General features: G+C 37.2%; 5 protein-coding genes, 1 long non-coding RNA gene and 1 other non-coding gene across 8 annotated transcripts in view; 2 read left to right on the forward strand and 5 right to left on the reverse strand.

The window, feature by feature from the left end:
• LOC109154227 (auxin-responsive protein SAUR68-like) overlaps positions 1 to 21,435 on the forward strand; it is a 93,018-nt gene that overhangs the window by 58,348 nt on the left and 13,235 nt on the right. Inside the window, exon 1 of one of the 2 annotated variants that reach the window (XM_019302064.1) lies at positions 16,409 to 16,743. The exons of the other annotated variant lie outside the window; for it this stretch is intronic. The gene's annotated coding sequence lies outside the window, so the exon portion shown is untranslated. Of the gene's footprint in view, positions 1 to 16,408; positions 16,744 to 21,435 lie in introns of those variants that run through there. 2 annotated transcript variants of the gene reach the window in all.
• Positions 5,093 to 5,779, reverse strand: LOC109154230 (auxin-responsive protein SAUR68-like). The gene has a single exon (XM_019302067.1). The coding sequence runs from the start codon at positions 5,619 to 5,621 to the stop codon at positions 5,187 to 5,189; it is 435 nt and encodes a 144-aa protein (XP_019157612.1). The 5' UTR covers positions 5,622 to 5,779; the 3' UTR covers positions 5,093 to 5,186.
• On the reverse strand, positions 7,550 to 7,969 carry LOC109154139 (auxin-responsive protein SAUR68-like). Its single transcript, XM_019302005.1, has one exon. It carries the CDS (start codon positions 7,967 to 7,969, stop codon positions 7,550 to 7,552), a length of 420 nt encoding a protein of 139 aa, XP_019157550.1.
• LOC109154238 lies at positions 8,992 to 9,261 on the reverse strand. The gene is made up of 2 exons (XR_002049668.1): positions 9,215 to 9,261; positions 8,992 to 9,184 (listed from the first exon to the last, which is right to left on the reverse strand). It is a non-coding gene; the product is annotated as an uncharacterized LOC109154238 (long non-coding RNA).
• TRNAW-CCA lies at positions 9,538 to 9,609 on the forward strand. Its single transcript has one exon. It is a non-coding gene; the product is annotated as a tRNA-Trp (tRNA).
• Positions 10,506 to 11,355, reverse strand: LOC109154140 (auxin-responsive protein SAUR68-like). The gene is made up of 2 exons (XM_019302006.1): positions 11,302 to 11,355; positions 10,506 to 10,901 (listed from the first exon to the last, which is right to left on the reverse strand). Exons 1-2 carry the CDS (start codon positions 11,353 to 11,355, stop codon positions 10,506 to 10,508), a joined length of 450 nt encoding a protein of 149 aa, XP_019157551.1.
• On the reverse strand, positions 13,647 to 16,652 carry LOC109154222. Its single transcript, XM_019302059.1, has 5 exons — positions 16,588 to 16,652; positions 15,307 to 16,236; positions 14,395 to 15,219; positions 14,198 to 14,316; positions 13,647 to 14,113 (listed from the first exon to the last, which is right to left on the reverse strand). Exons 2-5 carry the CDS (start codon positions 16,211 to 16,213, stop codon positions 13,679 to 13,681), a joined length of 2,286 nt encoding a protein of 761 aa, XP_019157604.1. The 5' UTR covers positions 16,214 to 16,236; positions 16,588 to 16,652; the 3' UTR covers positions 13,647 to 13,678.

Below are 21,435 nucleotides of genomic sequence, written 5' to 3' on the forward strand. Positions count from 1 at the left end.
GGATGTCCTTTATTGTAGATCTCAAGCATTCAACATTAATCTTGTGAGGTACGAGAGTCTTTGAGAATAGGATACTAAATTCCCCTAGAAAGTAGTACATGTGTTTAGGTTTCAATAGTTTGGTAGGAAAGATCATTCTATTGTGTAATCTCAGGTTCCAAACATTGTACTTTAAATATTGAGCTTTTAGTGGATTTAGGCAAGTTCTCAAATTGAGAAGTGCCTTGCAGATTAGGGTTGTTTGCCCGAACTGCGTTACAAATTGTTTGTGTTACAACTTCAGTTTCGGTGCTACGCTTTACAAATTTTCAATTGGTATCAGAGCCAAACTGCTTAAGTTATTAGCAGGATCCTAATGGAGTTTCCCAGAGAAGGACTGTCAAGCACCAGGCCCCCTGCTCTCTTTGGTACAAATTTCTCCTACTGGAAAGCTAGAATGAAAATCTATATTTTGGCACAAGGAGAAGGAGTTTGGGATGCCGTTGAGAAAGAATGGAAGAATCCAGTTGATGATAAAGGTAATCAAAAACCTAAAACAGAATTGAACGAAGAAGAGCGAAGGGAATATAATTACAATTCAAAAGCAATGAATGCCATCTATGGAGCGGTAAGTGAAGATACTTTCAAACTAATCGCTACCACTGACATAGCTAAAGTTGCATGGGATATACTATGTGATCATCACGAAGGAAATACTTCTGTTAAGCAATCCAAGCTGCAAATGATACAAACACAGTTTGAGAATTTAAAAATGGAAGAAGATGAGGATATCTCACAGTTTAGTGCAAGAGTTTTAGGGATTGCTAGAGATGCGTTTAACCTAGGCGAACCTATTCCTGAACCTAGGCTCGTCAAAAAGGTCCTACGTTCCCTACTTGAGAGATTTATGATAAAGGTTACAGCCATCCAAGAAAACAAAGATCTAAACACCTACAAACTCAGTGATCTAATGGGAAATCTTCAAACATATGAGCTTGAGATACTGCAAAAAGGGAAAAATAATGACAAAGGAATTGCGCTCTAATCAAAGCAGAAAGAGAGTCCAGAAATTGATAATGAAACCATGGAACAATCAATTGCTCTCCTAACAAAGAATTTCAACAGAGTTCTCAAAAAATTCAACAAATTTAGAAGCAAAAGTGTTTCAATCAATCAAGGGAACTTCCCAATTGGACAAAATCAATCTATTTCAAAAGGAAGGGAGAGTCTAAAACCTGAAGGAATTCAGTGCTACGAGTGCAAAGGGTTTGGACACATCCAGTCAGAATGTCCAACATATTTTAAAAGGAAGAACAAAAAATATGTGGCACCACTAAGCGATGACTCAGATAGTGAAGAAGACACCAACACTAATTTCGTAGCATTCACCGTAAATCATGATAATGACAACGGAAACGAAAATGATATGCAAGAACTGCTAGAGTCATATACCCAATTGTATGCTAAATGGGAACAAATCATCAAAGTGAATCTAGTGCTCATGCAAGAAAATCAGTTTCTAAAAGGTGAAAAAGAGAGAGAAGAAAAGCGCCTCAAAGAAACTCAAAATGAATTATTAGAATCTAAAAACAGAGAGGCCAAACTGTTACAAGAAATCAAGGCACTAGATGGAAGGCCTAGATTTCCAAATCCAGCGTCCAGTGAAAGCCACTCTTCTGAAAATCCTGAGGTGTCACAACATCACTTTCAACACCGAAGGAGAATCAGATGTTATTACTGCCACAAATTGGGACACATAAAGGCGTACTGCTTCAAAAGACAAAATGATCTCTATTACAGACAAAACAACAGAGATTGGGCAGTACAAAGCAAAAATAACAGCAAGAAAGTATGAGTAAGAAAGGAACAAACACGAGCTGTTGCGTATACCTCAGAAACAAGCCAAGAACAAAGTGTTTGGTATTTTGACAGCGGATGTTCAAGACATATGACAGGAAATCCACATTATCTTGAGAATATCCAGTACAAAAATGAAGGGCATGTCACTTTTGGAGATGGAGGAAAAGGACAGATTATCGCAAGTGGTACCTTGAATGTCCATGGACTGCCCAGATTACCAAGAGTCTTTTTGGTACAAGGACTCAAAGCAAACCTTATCAGTATAAGTCAACTGTGTGATGATGAACTCAAAGTAGAATTTTCCAAAGAGAATTGTAAAGTTTACAACCAAAAACATGAATGTGTTATGATGGGGAAAAGATCATCTGATAAAAGCTACACATGGGATGGTGATCTAACCTGTCATTAATCTACCATCAATCAAACACCACTGTGGCATCAACTAAGGGGGAGAAAGACAGAGACCAAGGTGTTTTCCAAAAATTTGACAAAGGGGGAGAATGTTGACTCAAAGTATTTTGTCAAAGTTATTTGCAAAAAAAATTCCAGTTCTCTAAAGGAATATCAGTACTAAGAGGAATAGTTATTGAAGAATACTAGTTCTAAGGGGATTTGTTGTTGAAGATTTTCTAGTTCTATTTTGATTAGGAATAGTTTGTTATTCACGAATCTGTTAGGAATAGCTACTATAAATAGGGGATGTCCTTTATTGTAGATCTCAAGCATTCAACATTAATCTTGTGAGGTACGAGAGTCTTTGAGAATAGGATACTAAATTCCCTAGAATGTAGTACATGTGTTTAGGTTTCAATAGTTTGGTAGGAAAGATCATTCTATTGTGTAATCTCAGGTTCCAAACAGTGTACTTTAAATATTGAGCTTTTAGTGGATTTAGGCAAGTTCTCAAATTGAGAAGTGCATCACAGATTAGGGTTGTTTGCCCGAACTGCGTTACAAATTGTTTGTGTTACAACTTCAGTTTCGGTGCTGCGCTTTACAAATTTTCAATATGTTTATGTTTCTCAATCAAAGAACTGATTCAAACAAGAAGATGAAGATAACCCATAGGCGAACGGCATCAATTTATTGCACTTTATCCTTATCTAACATTTGGTAGGCTTTCTTGGAATAGCAGTAGTTAGGCCATCCTATCTATTCAATTTCATTGAAGCATGTGGGGAATGATGTTCAAACAAGGTCTTTATCTACAATGTTGATAGTAGAAACTCATAATGGTTGTTGGAAGACAAAACCATGTGGTAATGTGTCTTAACAAGCTAGCAGGTTGGCCTCCCATCAAATTTTGTATTAGACACTAAATCAACCCCTAAGGGATGTATATATACACACTTGATTGTGAATTCACCATCTAAAATACTTCCTTCACACATATATTTGTTATCCATTCAACAGTTTGCCAACCAGGACGATGAACAAGATGAAAACTCCGGCCTGCTGTGTCCACTTCAAACAAGATGTCTTCAGCTTCAGTAGCAAAATGGGTTGAATCTTATCCTCCAGGGCAGCACGTCGTTGTTTTCCAAACACAGTAAAGATCACATTCAAACAAGTCTGGAAAGCCATCAGGGAAGTACTCCATCCCCCCCTTAGCTTGCTACCCCTCTTAAATGATTAGTGGCCATAATTTGGAATGCTAGAGAGATTTCTACTAAAGTATCCCTCAGTGACAAATATTTCATTAAGAAGTATCGCCCTGGCCTCTAATTATAGGTTGGTATTCTTGAACCTTTTAAAGATATTTCTCACTTGCAGTACAAAAAAGAATCCCATTTGTTACATGATCTCTTCTTAACATAGATAGATATAGGATCTATGGGGCTGTAAGATAGATCTACGTTTTGTGGATTACTATACAGAAGAGGTTGGCTATCCTGCAGTACAGTGTGTCGATGCTTGTGGATTATTTCATATTCGTTTCTATGGTAATTCTATGATCAGGTTGAATAGCGGGTATGGTTCTTATGCCATTTGGCTAGAAAGTACTATTTCTGACCATTCTCTGATCTGATGCACATAACTTGTGCTAGATCAACTGGGAGTTCTGCTAATCCATTTCAGTTACGGTTATAATTGCTTGGAATGACTATGAATGATTTCTGGGTTCGGTTGAGAAGGTATGAAACAAAAAGGTTCAAGGAAATACAATAACGTTTGTCTTTTTATACAAACAGAATAATGCTCTTCCATTCCATTATGAAGGACAAAAGAATGCGAATGTGTATTCATAAAATAATCAAGTTTTCGGGGGATGATGAAGATGTTACTTTGAAGCATATCATTGAGTTTCTTTGGTCATTTCTTACTAATGTTCTAAGGAGAATGGATTTATCAAGATTTTGGAATACAGAGCTGTGTCCAACATTTGGTATTCAGTCATCATTAGTGGTTTCGGAGAAGGTTTGTTTCCATGCTTCTACGGGTTTATGGCAAGGGAATATGTCTCTTTTACTCTCTCAGAAGATTCCTGTCAAGACAAATGAAGAGAATATAACTACATGCTTTACACATCCCAAAGGCAGGTATAGACGTTATTTTCGTGAACAGGAATTCTTTCCTGACTATTGAACAGAAGATAAAAACATAAGGTCTTGGTTGGACTGACTTTTGGTGCTTGATGATCAAAATACATATGGAAGTGACGTATTTAAAGCGCAAACGAGGCTAAGACAAGCTATAAGTTACTGAGAAAATTATTGAAGGCAAAACCATGTGCACTGGAGTTGTATGGGTCCGCTTAGTTTCAATCAGAAATATATGGAGACATAAGAATGAGGAATCACTTGTGTATGTTTCTCATTCATAGGATTGATTCAAACAAAAAAGGCTGACATATTGTGCAGGTGAATGTGACCATATATATCTTCATCTCTCATTTGGAAGGCTAGTTAACCCATCTGATCTGTTCAACTCTGGTTGCTTCAGGCTCCCGTCTGATTGGTTCAAACACAATTCATCCTCAAGGTCAGACTAAAATGGCACTATTGCGGCAGATGGTAAGCCCTACTCTGACTTGCTATCCCATAATACATCTGCCATAGCAATGCTACTATGCTAATATGGTTCAAATTATATAGTTTAATGCTTTTTGTTAAGAATTGAATAAAATTCATGCAAATAAGCACTTGCTTGTTACAGAAAATATGCCAACTACGTGTATTGCAGCAAACTGAAGATTAAGAAGAATATTATATATTTGAATTTTCTAAGAAGAATATTGAACATATTGGATATCATTAAGTATTGCTGTATTGGATTTTTTGTACATTTAACATGATGTATTGAACTAAAACTAATATCCTCATTTACAAAATTTATTGAAATTAATATCAGCAAACTAGCAATTCCTGATTTCTCCACCCTTCTTGGTGTAGTGGAGCTGATGAACACCGATGTGAAGTAATTGAGACGAGCAATGCATTCTCGAGTTCTCTGGATAAGCCTCGACTAAGAAGTGAAATGATGTAGTCCATGAAGACTGCATCACATGGTAGTGTAATAGGCCCATCGCTTGGAAGTCCAAATTCTTCTTCTGACATGTTTAAGAGTTGCCTAATAATTGCATTCTCGAGATAAGATAGAGGGACAACAAAGCGCTTCTGATCAACAGTGTAGATAGCAAAGTGACCCCTGTTAACTGGAGTGGAAGTACTGCAGCTATCCGCATCATCATATAGACTTGGAAATGAAATCCTCTTTCTTCGAATGGCAGCAAATTTCTGCCATCTTTTTGCCAACTTGATGAGTTTCTTGGAACTGATCATGGTGCTAACTTAGGAAATAGAGAGAAATTGAAGGGAAGAGAACAAGATCTGCAGAAAGTTGTAGTGTTTGATGATCAGAATTGGATGAGAAGCAACCTATTTAAAGCGGTTCAATTTCTTGAGGAAATCAGGTAAGGCAAAATCATGTTCCACCCAGCTGTATGGGGGGCCTTTAAGACATACAAATAGGGAAACACATGGTTATGTGTCCCAATCTTCACATCAATTGATGTTTTTTAGGCAAATACCATTAACTTAGTGCTGTGTATATTGATCTCTTTCTCGGAATGACAAAGGTAGTTGAGCTTTCCCCATCTGTTCAAATTTATTGAAGCATATGGTGAGTGATGTCCAAAGGTAGTAGAAATTCTTTATGATTTTTGGAAGACAAAACCGGCCATGTGGAGATGTTGTCTAATCATTCTAGCTGGCTGGCCTCTGATCCAAATTTCTCATAGCCACTCAATCCACCTCCTAAAGGATCTATATATATAAATGCATTTGTGTTGATTCTCACCCCACTCAAGTTCTTCCTTCACACAACTCCTAGTTTCTGCCTTCACAAATTGTGTCTATACTGAAAAATATTTCAGAAATCCTACTTCCCAAAAAACACATTTGAACATGGCAATTGGTATGGGGCATATTTTCCGCGCTAAGCAATGCCTCAGGAGATCTTCTTCAAGAACAAACAGAGAAAGTGAAGTGCCTAAGGGGCATTTTGCAGTTTATGTTGGGGAGAGTGAAAAGAGGCGTTTTGTCATTCCAGTTTCGTACTTGAAGGACCCTTCATTCCAAGACTTGCTTAGTCAAGCTGAGGAAGAATTCGGATTTGATCATCCAACGGGTGGACTCACAATACCTTGTATGGAGGATACCTTTCTTGAAGTCATCTCTAGTTTGAGATCTTGAGAGACTACAGACAACTTAGTTTAGTGAAGAAAAATTTTGCATAGAAGACTTTTCCTGTATAGATTTTTGTCTGCATTTTGGCAGCAACTTTGAAAATATCAGAAATGCTGTCCAATTTTCACCAAATCCTATTCCAAATTGTTGCTTTGAATATACTTTGAGTAAAACTAGCAGTGCAATATCTCTCCAAGGCATATTCTACACTAAAAGTTAAGCAATAAACTTTTACAAGTTCAGAATAAAGGAATAATCTTGAGAACAGTCTATATTGAAAAATAAAATGAAGCTACCAGTAAAATTTAGTGCAGAGGATTTACCACAACTATTCACACAGTCTAAATTGTGTCTTCAAAATGAATTCTTCTTCCTTTAGACAGCAACATGTATCTTCCATTATATTTCATTGGCAAATTGATGAGTTTCTTGGAACTAACTAATTTGCAGGTTTACACAAATAGTGTGGTCAGGGTGAAAGTTACATGTTAACCATCACACAAAAGTGTCAGATTAGTATATATATACGACATAAGAAATGAAAGAAAATGAGATAACAAAACCATATTGTTTTCTCATCATATGCTTCAAATTACATCTGCCTTCTCCTTATTCCTGGTAGTTGGCGCAGTGATGCTAGGACAGAAATGGAAGTTATTTGGAGTTTATACACAAGAACTTATCTTTTCATTAATATTCATCTGTACTTACTTGCAATATATTAGATCTTTAAGGAGAAAATATTAATCATTTTAATTCTTCAGACTACTTATCAGTTATTCTAGACAGAAACCATGAAACAGAAGCAAGTATCATTATGTTTTCATCATTAAAGTCCTATGTAAAAAGAAAATTTGAATATGGGAGTGGGGAACTCAAGCATTCTAAGATATAATGTACAGTGCGTGTATATATATATATATATAGGTGCTGTATTGGATTTAATATATATGTACATTTGACATCATGTATTGAGCTACAACGTAACTAATATATATCCTCATTTACAAAATTTATTGAGATTAATATGAGCAAACTAGCAATTCCTGATTTCGGAGTAACGGAGCTGATGAACAGCGATGAGAAGTAACTGAAACGAGCAGTGCATTCTCAAGTTCTCTAGATAAACCTCGGCTAAGAAGTGAAATGATGTAGTCCATGAAGACTGCATCACATGGTAGTGTAATTGGCCCATCGCTTGGAAGTCCAAATTCTTCTTCAGACATACTTAAGAGTTGCCTAATGATATGATTCTCGAGATATGATAGAGGGACAACAAACCGCTTCTGATCAGCAGTGTAGATAGTGAAATGACCCTTGTAAACTGTACTGCAGCTATCTGAATCATCATATAGACTTGGAAATGAAATTCTCTTTCTTCGGATGGCAGCAAATTTCTGCCATCTTCTGGCCAGCTTAATGAGCCTCTTTGAACTGTTCATGATGATATTAACTTAGAAAATAGATCGAGATCAGAGAGATTGAATGGATCGGAAGATAGAGAATAAGATTTGTATGAAGCTTAAATCTTTGCTATTTAAAGTGATGAGGAGGCTAAGACAGTCTTTAAGCTGTTTTGGAGGCAAAACCACATGCTTGACACTGAGGAACCACGTGGTTATGCTGCTTAGTTGTATGGGGCCTTTTAGCTTCAACCACAAATATGGAGACATAAAAAATGAGGAATCACATGGTTTTGTTTTCAAATCATCTCTTTATTTGATTCAAGACTTGCTGCTTGCTCTCCTCATCTCTTATGTGACAGATCGAGTTTCTTGGAAAGACAGAAGTATATAAGCTATCCCCATCTACTCAATTTCATTGAAGCGTGTGGGGAATGATGTTCATACACTGATATTCTTTCTTTTAACTTGTTACTTGAAAATTCTTGAAAGACAAAAACATGTGGTTATGTCTGTTATCTTGTTAGGTGGCTGCCCTCCCATCCAAATTTCTCTTAGCCACTCAATCCACCTCCCAATGGATCTATATAAACACATTTGAGTTAGTATTCACCATACTCAAACATTTCTTACACAAATACCATAGTTTCTGCATTCTAAAATTGTTCCTATAGCATCTTTGGTTTAAAAAGAAGCATTTCAGAATGGCAATTAGTATGATACGCATTCTCCATACTAAGCAGGGTCTCAGAAGGTCTTCTTCAAGAACAAACAGAGAAATCGAGGTTCCTAAGGGGTATTTTGCAGTTTATGTGGGCGAAAGTGAAAAGAAGCGCTTTGTTATTCCGATATCATACTTGAAGGACCCTTCATTCCAAGACTTGCTAAGTCAAGCTGAAGAAGAATTTGGATTTGATCATCAAATGGGTGGCCTCACAATACCTTGCCCAGAGGATACCTTCCTTGACATCATCTCTAGTTCTAGTAGATCTTGAGACTCTACAAGCAGCTTAGTTTAGTGGAGAAAAATTTTGCACAAAACAGTTTCTATGTACAGTTACTTTTTTTTTTTTTTTTTCCTTTTTCAGTTGTCTCATATCAGATTGGGATTTGTAAATCTTGAGAAACTACAAACAGTTCAGCTTTAGTGGAAAAAAAAAAATTGCACACAAGTTTTCAATCTTAGAAAATGCAAATTAAATCCAAAAATTGATAAAGAAATTTGGTGTTGGTGAAGAGCAGAAGTATGTTAACCTCATTTTTTTTGGTGAGAAGTATGTTAACCTCATAGAACAAGTATTGGAGACAAAGAAGATTAGGACGGCAGCAGATGTAGTTTTTTTTTACTCATGATTCTTTACATATCTGTTCTATACTTTCTCAAACATTTTCAGCACAAAGAATCTAAGCCTCTTAGGGTTCGAACCAATGACCACATCCATTCCGGTAAATATTTTTGTTGGTAGTTTTGTTAGATGTTTTTTTTTTCTTTTTCGCAGGTTGTTACTTTCTTACTTGTTAGATAACTGCGTAAAATTCCTGCTGGGAAAAACATTCCAACACCTCTAAACATGATTATATATAGTTTTAAAGCGTTATAAATAAGGGGATCCGTGGCGCAATGGTAGCGCGTCTGACTCCAGATCAGAAGGTTGCGTGTTCGATTCACGTCGGGTTCAATCTCTATTCACCACTGTTGGCTTCGATTTGGACAATGAAAATATTTTGATAAGAATCTGATGTGGTAATAGCAAACTTTTAATCTTGAGTGTGATTAAAGGAAAACACGAGGCTTTTAGAAGAGTATTGATATATAAAGAGAATAGAGAGATGCATATGAGGAGAATGGATAGAGTTCATGTGAGAATATGTTATTCATCTGAGTAGACCAACAGTTGAAAGTTGCTGGAATAAAGGGTGGAGTTGTTTTTATAAATGTTAAATGTTACAAACTTGAAAGTTTGAAATAATTATAAAATAGATTCATTATTTTGTTTTTTTTTTTACTAAAATCTTCAACCATTGATGAACGACTCTGATTAGTCTTCACTTTTAGTGAAAGACCATAAGGTAATTCAACATGTATTCCCCCCATGGTTTTAGCATCATATCAGATAATAAGTCCTTATTGCAAACAATGTGGTGTGTTACGTTGCACCAGTATCTAAGATCCTAATGTTCTTAGGATTAGATTTTGAACCAAGCAATTTACTGTACTCTTGTTGTGAGATGGTTACCAAAGTTGGTGCAAATTAAATTAGGAGAATAATCCATATATGTTCATATATATAGTGTTGTAAGTGACTCAGATTTTCCATGTGCACATTGTTATTTGTATGCGTAAGTGGTCCTTGAACTTGGTTTGCTGCTCCTGCACCCTTAGCTTAGACTTTGGTCTATAACCAGTAGGATAGCCATGTAAACCCACAGTATGTAACTGCAAACTGGGCCAGCTGGTTTCCTGTTCCAGTTGTTACTGAATGTATTAGATATCGAGTCTTGGACTTCTGTACATTTCACATCATGTATTGAGCTACAGCTAGTCTCTTGTCTACAAAAATTATTTGCATAAATATCAGCAAGTTAGCAATTCTTGATTTCTCAACCCTTCTTGGTGGAATGAACCTAATGAACACCGATATGAAGTAGTAACTGATATGAGCAATGCATTCTCGAGTTCTTTGGATAATCCTCGGCGGCTAAGAAGCGAAATGATGTAGTCCAAGAAGGCTGCATCACATGGTAGTATAATAGGCCCATTGCATGGAAGCCCAAATTCTTCTTCTGACAAGTTTAAGAGTTGCCTAATAATCTCATTCTCGAGATAAGATAGAGGGACTACAAACCGCTTCTGATCAGCTGTGTAGACAGAAAAATGACCCTTGTTAACTGCAGAAGATGTACTGCAGCTATCCGCATCATCATTTTGTCTTGAAAATGAAATCCTCTTTCTTCGGATGGCAGCAAGTTTCTGCCATCTTATATATGATGTGCTACATTATTTGCAAGAGCATTGATGTGTATGACCAAGATATTCATGTTTGCAGTTTAAGTGCATAGTGGTGTCCAACTTCACTGACCTTTATGCAAAATTAGTGTGTATTAACCATCACACAAAGATGGCAGATTAGTATATAAGACAGAAAATGGAAGGAGTGGGTATGATATCTTGTATGCAGTAGGTGGAGCTGATTGCAGTGTTGCCGTTTAATGACCATCCGCAGACAGTCAGTTGAGCCGAGCCGAGCCGAGCATCCTGCCACTGAAACGTGGTGCTCACTACTATACAAGCATCATCAGTTGGTTTAGATTGCATCTTCCCTCTGTTAACTCAGGGTAGTTGGAAGTGAAATCGTGTTTCTTCGGATGACACCAAATTTCTTCCATCTTTTTGCCAGCTTGATGAGCTTTTTGGAACTGATCATGTTACTAACTTGGGAAAGAGAGAAAAATCGAATGGGAGAGAATAAGATCTGCAGAAACATTGGATGGATAGTGGCTTGAAACAGTACAGTTGTAGTGTTTGATGTTCAAACTTCACATGGAAATCACCTATTCAAACTGCTTTTAGTTCTTGAGGAAATCAGTGAAGGAAAAACCATGTTCTACCCAGCTGTATAGGGGGCCTTTTAGCTTCAATCACAAATATGCATGTGGGATAGATATATAGAGACATCAAAATAAGAAATCTTCACATTGATTCAGACAAATCGATTAACATATTTTCTTAGTGAATACCATTAACTTACAGCTATGTGTATCGTTCCCTCATTTGGTAGGTTTTCTTGGAATGACACAAGTAGTTGAGCTTTCCCCATCTCTTCAATTTCATTGAAACACATGGTGGGTGGTACCCAAAGGTGCTCTTTATCTACAAACTTCTTAGTTGAAAATTTTTCATGATTTTTGGAAGACAAAACCATGTCTAATCGTTTTAGCTAGCTGGCCTCTCATCCAGATTTCTCATAGCCACTCAATCCACCTCCTAAAGAATCTATATAAATGCATTTGAGTTTATGCTCACCCTACTCAACTTCTTCCTTCACACAAATCCTGGTATCTGTCAAGCTGTGTCTATTAGCATTGTCAAAAAGTTCTGGAAAAAAAAAAACATGGCAATTAGTATGGGTCACATTTTCGGTGCTAAGCAAGGCCTCCGAAGATCTTCTTCAAGAACAAACAGAGAAAGTGAGGTAGTCCATGAAGAGAAATAACTGAGATGAGCAATGCATTTTCGAGTTCTTTGGATAAACCTCGGCTAAGAAGAGAAATAATGTAGTCCATGAAGTAGTGTAATAGGCACATCGCCTGGAAGTCCAAATTCTTCTTTAGATATGCTTAAGAGTTGCCTAATAATTTCATTTTCGAGATAAGATAAAGGAACAACAAACCGCTTCTGGTCATATGTGTAGATAGCAAAATGACCCTTATTAACTGCAGAGGAAGAACTACAGCTATCCGCGACATCATTTAGTCTTGGATATGATTTCTCAAAGACAAAACCATGTGATCATGCTAGCTGGATGCCCTCCCTTAGCCACTCAATCCACTTCCCAAAGGATCTATATATATAAACACAATTGAGTTAGTATGTATTCACCCCAGGCCACTCAAATATTTCCTTCACACCTACCTTAGTTTCTACATTCTAAATCTGCTCCGATCCTATAGCATCTTTGATTTACACAGCCACTTCTTTAAAAACAAACATCTTTAGCTGTCTCATGATCAGATGGGGAAATATAAATATCACTAGTTATATGGAGGCCAAATTTTCTGAAGATGTCTGTCTAAATTTCAGTTGTGTCTCATATATAAAGGAGTATTGTTCAGCTTACCTAGAGAGGGTGTAGTGAAGCAGAACTAATTATCGTGACAAAAGCCAATTAAGTGAAAGTAAAATTGAATATGTTTAACATCATCTTGGATTTCTGTACATTTCACATCATGTATTGAGCTACAGCTGATATCCAAATTTACAAAACTTATTGACATTAATATCAGTAAACTAGCAATTCCTGACTTCTCCACCCTTGTTGGTGTAGTGGAGATGATGAACACCGATGTGAAATAAGTGAGATGAGCAAGGCATTCTCAAGTTCTCTACTTAGACCTCGGCTAAGAAGTGAAATGAAGACTGCATCACATGGCAGTGTAAGAGGCCCATCGCTTGGAAATCCAAATTCTTCTTCAGACATGCTTAAGAGTTGCCTAATGATCTCATTCTCGAGATAAGATAGAGGGACAACAAATTAAACCGCTTCTGATCAGCTGAGTAGACAACAAAATGACCCTTAACTTGTTTACTGCACCAATAATCTGTGTCATCATTTTGTCTTGAAAATGAAATCCTTTTTCTTCGGATGGCTGCAAATTTCTGCCATCTTTTCACCAGCTTCTTTGAACTGATCGAAATAGCAGATATATCTTAAAGGTTGATAAATGCAGATTTAGACATGCATAGACAACTAGAGCAAATTAGGCCTCCATATAGTCAGTAATATTTATATTATCTCAAGATTAAAAACTTTCACAATCTGATCCTGAGACAGCCAAAAAGGGAAACAAGTAACTTAGTTGTATACAAGAAAACTCTTTTCTGCTCTCCACTAATCTAAGCTGTTTGCAGTCTCTCAAGATCTACTCGAGCTAGAAATGATGTCGAGGAAGATATCCTCGGGACATGAGATGATCAAATCCGAATTCTTCCTCAGCTTGTCTCCATATTTCATATATTTCTGGTTGAAGCTAAAAGTCCCCATACAACAAGGTGGCACTTGGTTTTGCCTCTTCATCCTCAAATGCTTCTCCATCTTCTTCATCAACATCATCTTCATCCACTAGTCTATGTTCCACAACTTTTTCTTTTTCCTTAGACCTTGAACTCCCTACCTTCTCTTTTCCTTTAAAAGCATGCCTAAGGGAATAAGGAGTCTCATTCGCACCGGAAAACCTTGCAATATCTCCCCAAGTCAAATCATCTCCATCACTAAACACCAACTCTTCATTAACATCATCCGGAATACCTGTCAACCATTCATTAGAAAAATCAATTTGATCCAAACTAATTGGATCAATGGTATTCCGCATTTCCCATCGTCGTCTTAATGATCTGTTATACTTGATGAAAACCAAATCATTAAGGCGCATGTGCTCAAGGCGGTTTCTCCTTTCCAAATGCAACTGAAAATTTTAAAATTAATTAGTACTTAAGTATATGTGATAATTGCTAATTAGTGACTTAAAATGATAATTTGACTGACTTACATGTTCAAACACACTCCAATTTCTTTCACATCCTAATGCACTAGTAGTGAGGCTGAGGATCTTAATCGCAAAATCTTTCAAATGTGGAGTTGAGCTCCCAAAAGAAAACCACCAATCATCTGTAGCATTTAAAAATTAATCAAAGTTTGCAATATTTTGATTAGAAATAAAAATCATAAGTTAGATTGTTTAAGAACCTGGACGCTTAACACCACGTTGTTTCTTTGCAACTGTCAAGCCAAATAAACCCCGACCAGCTTCCCAAGTAGATACTTCTTTAGTAATTTTCTCATACAAATCTTGATCTGGAATCAATCTCTCCAAACACTCATAAAAACCAGCAACAACCTCTGTCGAACGAACAGTAGGAGAAATCGGTGTCTCGCCAATATACCGGAAGTAATCTGGATTCAAGTAGTATGCGGCTGCATGCAATGGTTGACGAAACTGGGAACTCCACCTTTTATCTATGATTTCAAAGACCTTATTGTACTTGCTTGAATTATTGTTGAAAGCTTTTGCAATTGCTTCCTTTGTAATCTCCATCGCAGGATAAATATAGCCCATAGATGGCTTAATTTCCCCATCAACTAACCGGAGGGTGCTAATCAATGGATCACCTATTTTAAGTGCCTCTAGAATTGTATTCCAAAAATTTGGCATTTCTACAATTTTAGAACACTCCTTCCCTGCTGCTTCATTGAAATAAGAGCTAGTGAGGAATTCTTCTGATTTGAACAATCTTCTCAAATTGTTCTTCTGCTCGTGAAGCCTCTTGAATGTCAAGAATACTGTAGCAAATCGAGTTTTAGCAAACTTAACCAAATCCCGCTTTCTGGTATATGTCCTCAACAAATTCAAAAGTTTTGTCTTTGAATGGATGTACACCGACAACTTCAATGCCCGCTTGTACGCCAATGCAAAATGACGAATCTCAAAAATATCTTCGAATATCAAATTGATGCAATGAGCAGCACATGGCATCCAATACAAAGTCGGGTACAATTCCATTAAATCCTTGCCTAAATGAAAATGAAAATGAAAAGAATTAATAGTTAAAAAATTATAATTTAAAAAAAAAATGAAAAACATATATATTTTAGACATACCAGCTCTCACATTTTCAGAAGCATTGTCAGATATGACTTGTACAACATTTTCCTTCCCCACTTGATTCACAAAAGCTTCAAAAAGCTCTAACATTTTATTTCCATCCACCATGTCCTTACTAATACAAACTGACTCGAGAAAATATGATCCAAGTGAACAATTAACTAAGACATTAATAAATGTATGACCTCTTCTATCTGTCCACTTGTCCATCATTAGAGAACAACCATACTTATTGCGCATCTCCTCATGCCCTTCGAACAACTCCTTAATATGCTCTACCTCCCTTTTAAGATATGATACTCTAACTTCATGATATGAAGGTGCCTTCATTCCCGGGCCATGTTGTGCAACACAATCAATAAATCCTTGCAAACTTTTATTATAAGAAACACAATTAAATGGTAGTCCAGCCTCATACATCCACCGTGAAAATTGCACAAGAGCTCTATCCCTCAACTCTTGCTTGCATGTCTCCAGAGTTACATTTTCGCCGCCTTTTGATCTTTTCAAATTTTGGTGTTCTCTTGTATTAAAATACAAATCCATGGGACCTTTAATTGTTTTGTTAGAAGATTCCATACTACATCCCATCTCTGCCGCCTTTGAAAAATCTATACTTTCATCACAATCTTCATAAAACATAGAAGGAACACCCGTTGAACTCCATTCATCCTTTATTTTCTTCTTACTTTGCATAAATTCTTTCATTGCATCTCTAACAATTTGGGGACATTTTGTGCACCTCGTAACATTTCTATTTCCTCCAATGAGATGCAATTTATGCCGATAAATACCTCCCTTCGTAATTTTATGACAATACTTACATCGCACATGCGTAATGCCCTTATCCAAAACCGGAATACCATGATCCCATCCGAGATCTTGATGTTTTGGATTAGACATTATGATAATGCCGTAATATTGACCTAAAAATACAAATTATTCAATTTAACAATCAACATCAACAATTCAATAATAAAACTTAATTTAATTAAATGTAAATTGTAATTTAAGATTTTAATCATAAAAATTTCAAAACTTAATTTAATACCAAAAAAAAAAAAAAATAGAGGAAAAAAAAAAACAAAAAAAAAAAAAAAAAACATGTCCAGTGCTTGTAACTGCCAAGTGCCAAACTCTCAAGTCAATAAAGATTCAACGAGTCCTCAACTCTATTCTTATTTCACAACTACCTCAGTCACTGGCATCAACATAAGAAGAGAAGAGGAAAAAACAAAAGAGCCGGAAGGTTAGAAGCAGCGAACTCAGCTATTTACCTCGGGACTGTGAGCGCGGCGTCGCGACGAGGAGGAGGCGGTGTCGCGGCGAGGTGGAGGCGGCGTCGCGGCGACGTTCGAGGCAGTGTCGCAGCGAGGGACGGAGGCTTTGGTCTGGATTTTGGAAGCAGAAGGGTTTTGCAAGTCGCAACTGAGGTTAGATCTGATGTCGTTTTGTTTTGTATTTTTTGGTTTTGTTTTGCTTTTTTTTTTTTTTTTTTTGGCTGACGTTGCCTTGCGCTCCGTAAGAGAAAGCGACGCTTTTCGTCGCTTCGTTGCTTCGTCGCCTCGCCGGAAAGCGAGCTCAGGCGAGCGCTTTGCCATGGAGCTCGTCGCTCGCCTGGCTTTTGCGCGAGTGCTTTTCACAAGTTTCACTTCCATATGCATTGTGATCATCAACCACTGATATTCACAGTCCAGCAAAGATCTAAGGTTTCTACATATCTTCTTCTCCCCTTCAATCTCTCTATTTGCTAAGTAACTACCATGATCAGCTCCAAGAAGCTCATCAAGCTGGCCAAAAGATGGCAGAAATGAAAGAGGATTTCATTTCCAACACTAAATGAGGATGCAGATAGCTGCATAACAGTTAACAAGGGTCATTTCGATAGCTGCACAGAAATCAGGAATTGTTAGTTTGTTGATATAATGTAAATGAGGATATCAGCTGTAGCTCAATACATCATGTGAAATGTACAGAAATACAAGAATTGACATATAATATATTCAATTTTGTTTTAACATAACTGGCTTTAGTGATGGAAACTAAAGATACTTGGTTCTGCTTCATTGTCCTTAGCTCTGTCTGTATTTTTGCCCTTTCAGTGCTAAAATTCGTAATGATCGCCAATATTTAGTCTTCCTTTTTACCATTTGAAAAGGTTTCAAGATAGATACAAAGCTGCATTCTTAGAAAATCCACTTAGATATTGGTGTATTTAAAGTCTGATATACAACTACAGTTCAAGAACTCTGAGATTTTGATATATTCATCATTAGGCTTACTGCAACCTGTGTTGAGTACATAAAGTAATCAGCCCATTGACAGTAAGAACCAAAAGCTGTATATTAAATTTCTATATTGGAAAGAGTTAGCGTAAGCCAAACATACTTGGTAAGGGAGGCACTAATCCCATAGTAGTGCTGGCTAAACCCATGAACCAAAAACACCCTAAATCTAATCAATTAATTAATCTAGCTTATGACTTTATAAACCCTATGTTCTTTCTTATTTTCTCAATGTGAAACTGTTAATAGGATATATCGGCCAATCTGATCACGAGGCACAACTGATATTTAGACCTAGACATTTAGAGCAAATTAGGCCTCCATATGAGACACAACTGAAGATGGAGAAAATAAATGGTACAAGAGTGTTGGAATATTAAAAGTCTTGGGCAACTCATTAGCCTTAGTAATTAAATGGGCAGTTCACTAGCCTTAGTAATTAAAGCCTTGGGGAGGGGAGTAGTTTCTTTATTGTTGAAAGGTAAACTAAAAGGAACCTGAACTATCTTCTTGTTATTCCATCTTAGAAAGAACAACACATTACAAGACATTATATGGGAAGATAACAAGTATTGGGAAGGGACATAAAAGGTCTAAAACTATTCCACTCCCCAAAGACTTAAAAGCATAATAAAAGCATAATAATAAGAGTAGGCTGCTCATATTCTAACACTGCTCATATTCCAACATTCCCCCTCAAGTTGGAGCGTATAAATCAAAAGCTCCCAGCTTGCCACAAATATATTCAATTCTAGGTCCACGAAGAGCTTTGGTGAGAACATCAGCGAGTTGATCGTTTGACCCAACAAATGTGGTAACAATGACTCCGGATGCAACCTTCTCGCGTATAAAGTGGCAGTCAACCTCGATATGTTTGGTCCTTTCATGGTAGACAGGGTTGGAGGCAATATGTAGAGCTGCCTGATTGTCACAACTAGTTTCATAGGCCCAAGCTTGCAGAAATAGAGTTCTGTGAGAAGTTGCTTAACCCAAATTAGTTCACAAATCCCTAGTGCCATTGCTCGATATTCTGCCTCTACGCTTGATCGTGCAACCACATCTTGTTTCTTGCTTTTCCAAGAAACCAAATTCCCTCCGAATAGGACACAATATCCTGATGTCGATCTCCTATCCCAAGGACATCCAGCCCAATCTGCATCTGTGTAACTGACAATTTCTGTATTTCCATGATCTTTATAAAGTAATCCTGTACCTGGGGATCTTTTCAGATATCTCAATATTCTGATGGCTGCATCCCAATGACTTTGACATGGTTCTTGCAAAAATTGGCTAACTACACTTACAGCAAATGAGATATCTGGTCGAGTGATAGTCAAGTACAGTAGCTTGCCAACTAACCTCCGATACTTACTTGGACTGGATAGGAGCTCCTCCTGTCTTCGAAGAAGTTTGACATTTGGATCCATGGGTGTGTCAACTGGTTTGCAATTTGTCATTCCTGTTTCTTCAAGAATATCCAAAACATATTTTCGTTGAGACACATAGATACCTTCTTTGGATTAAGCAACTTCAATACCAAGAAAATACTTCAATTTTCCAAGATCTTTTGTCTCGAAATGCTGAAACAAATGTTTCTTAAGCTGATTTATTCCTTCACTATCATTGCCTGTAATGACGATATCATCAACATAAACCACAAGATATATGTTTTTTTTCAAGTAGATGTTTATAGAAGACAGAGTGGTCAGCCTTGCTTTTAATCATGCCAAATTGTTGAACCACATCTCTAAATCTCCCAAACCAGGCACGTGGAGATTGCTTCAACCCATAGAGAGAGCGTTTAAGACGACAAACAAGACTAGCTCCTGTCTTAGCCACAAATCCAGGGGGCTGCTCCATATATACTTCCTCATTCAAATCACCATGTAAGAATGCATTCTTTATATCCAACTGATACAGTGGCCAGTGGCGATTAGCTGCCATTGAGAGTAAGAGGCGGATAGAAGTGATCTTGGCTACCGGTGAGAAGGTGGCCGTGTAGTCAATGCCAAAAACCTGCGTGTATCCTTTAGCAACAAGTCGAGCTTTAAATCTATCAACCTATCCATCTGGCCCAACCTTTACATTATACACCCATCTACAACCAACCACAGTTTTACCAAGAGGTAAAGGAACTAACTCCCAAGTCCCAGAAGAATGGAGTGCTTCCATTTCATCAACTATTGCTTGAGTCCACCCTGGATGAGTTAATGCCTCCTTGACATTGTTTGGAACAAAAAACAGTTGACAAACTAGAAATGAAGGCACAATATGATGGAGATAGACGTTTCTGTGAAAGGAAATTATAGATAGGGTAAGGATTTCGAGTGGATCTTTTACCTACTCGACTAGCAATGGGAGAGTGTGTTGTGGTGTTTTGGACTGTATCATTGGGTAACAGTGATGTAGGACATGACTCAATTGGGTGTCTACCCTCTTGGGAATCTTGATGATTGCGTCGTTGTTAGGTGTACAACAATGGTGGAACATGCCCTTCCTCTTGGATGTTTAGAGTTGGTATAATTCTTTCAGGAATAGGTATGGTCCTTTCAGGAACATTGGGAGATACAGGTTCTGAGAAAGTAGGAACAGGCAGAACTTCTGTGATTTCAATGGGTTCCCCTAAGAAATCAGACTCAACGGAGTTGGAAGAGAAAAAGGGTGTTGTTTCAAAAAATGTAACATCAAAGGAGGTATAAAAACGGTGTGTTTTAGGATAGTAACACTTAAAGCCTTTTTGGAGGCGAGAATATCCAAGAAAAACACACTTTATTGCCTTGGCGTCAAGTTTATCACGTCCTGGAGAAGTATCAAGAACAAAGCAAGTACACCCAAAAATTCGCAACGGGAGCTTATGGGGAGGTTCCTGTGGGCGCAAGATATGAAGAGAAATTTTTCTTTGTAAAACAGAAGAAGGCATTCGATTTATGAGATAACATGAGTGAAGTATAGCATGCCCCCATAAATTCTTAGGAACCTTATTATGAATAAGCAAGGTACGAGCTGTTTCAATAAGATGACGAATTTTTCGTTCAGCGACTCCATTTTGCTAAAGAGTTCTAGCACATGAAGATTCATGAAGTATTCCATGTGAGGAAAAGAAAGATGTGAAAGGGTCAGAAAAATACTCTTTTGCATTATCACTCCGTAAGATTTTGAGAGAAACCCCAAATTGATTCACAATTTCATTGTAGAATTTTTGAAACACATTGAATAACTCAAAACGGTTTTTCATTAAAAAGACTCAAGTGCACCGAGAAAAATCATCAATGAAGACAACAAAATACAAGAAACCCAAAGTGGATGAAACTCGACATGGTCTCCAAACATCGGAGTGAACTAAAGAAAATGGGGTATTGGCCCTTCTATTCACTCTACTAGGATATGAGGCTCTGGAGTGTTTCCCAAGTTGACATGATTCACACTCTATGGTTTTTAAATTTGACAAACCAGGAAAAAGTTGTTTTAATTTATTCAGATCTGGGTGTCCTAAGCGACAATGGTTAAGGAGAGGTGAGGTAGTAGCAGTGCAAGCTATTTTGGTATTGGTAGAACAAAAAAGGTGATAGAGACCTCGTGATTCACATCCTTTACCAATTGTTTCCTTTGTTTGACGATCTTGAATGATCACATAATCAGAAGAAAAGGTAACAAGGCATTTAAGAAACTGAGTAAGTTGATTAATTGAAATCAAATTGAAGGGACACCTGGGAATGTAAAGAACATTGGATAAAGAGTAACTTTTCCAATTCCTATAGCCTTTCCTTTTGACCCATCGCCAAAAGTGACAGCAGGAAGAGAGTCTGAGAAATCAATATGGGAGAAAAAAGAAAGGTTACC

The sequence above is a fragment of the Ipomoea nil genome, unplaced genomic scaffold (genome assembly GCF_001879475.1).
Source record: "Ipomoea nil cultivar Tokyo-kokei standard unplaced genomic scaffold, Asagao_1.1 scaffold2610, whole genome shotgun sequence".
Taxonomy (NCBI): domain Eukaryota; kingdom Viridiplantae; phylum Streptophyta; class Magnoliopsida; order Solanales; family Convolvulaceae; genus Ipomoea; species Ipomoea nil.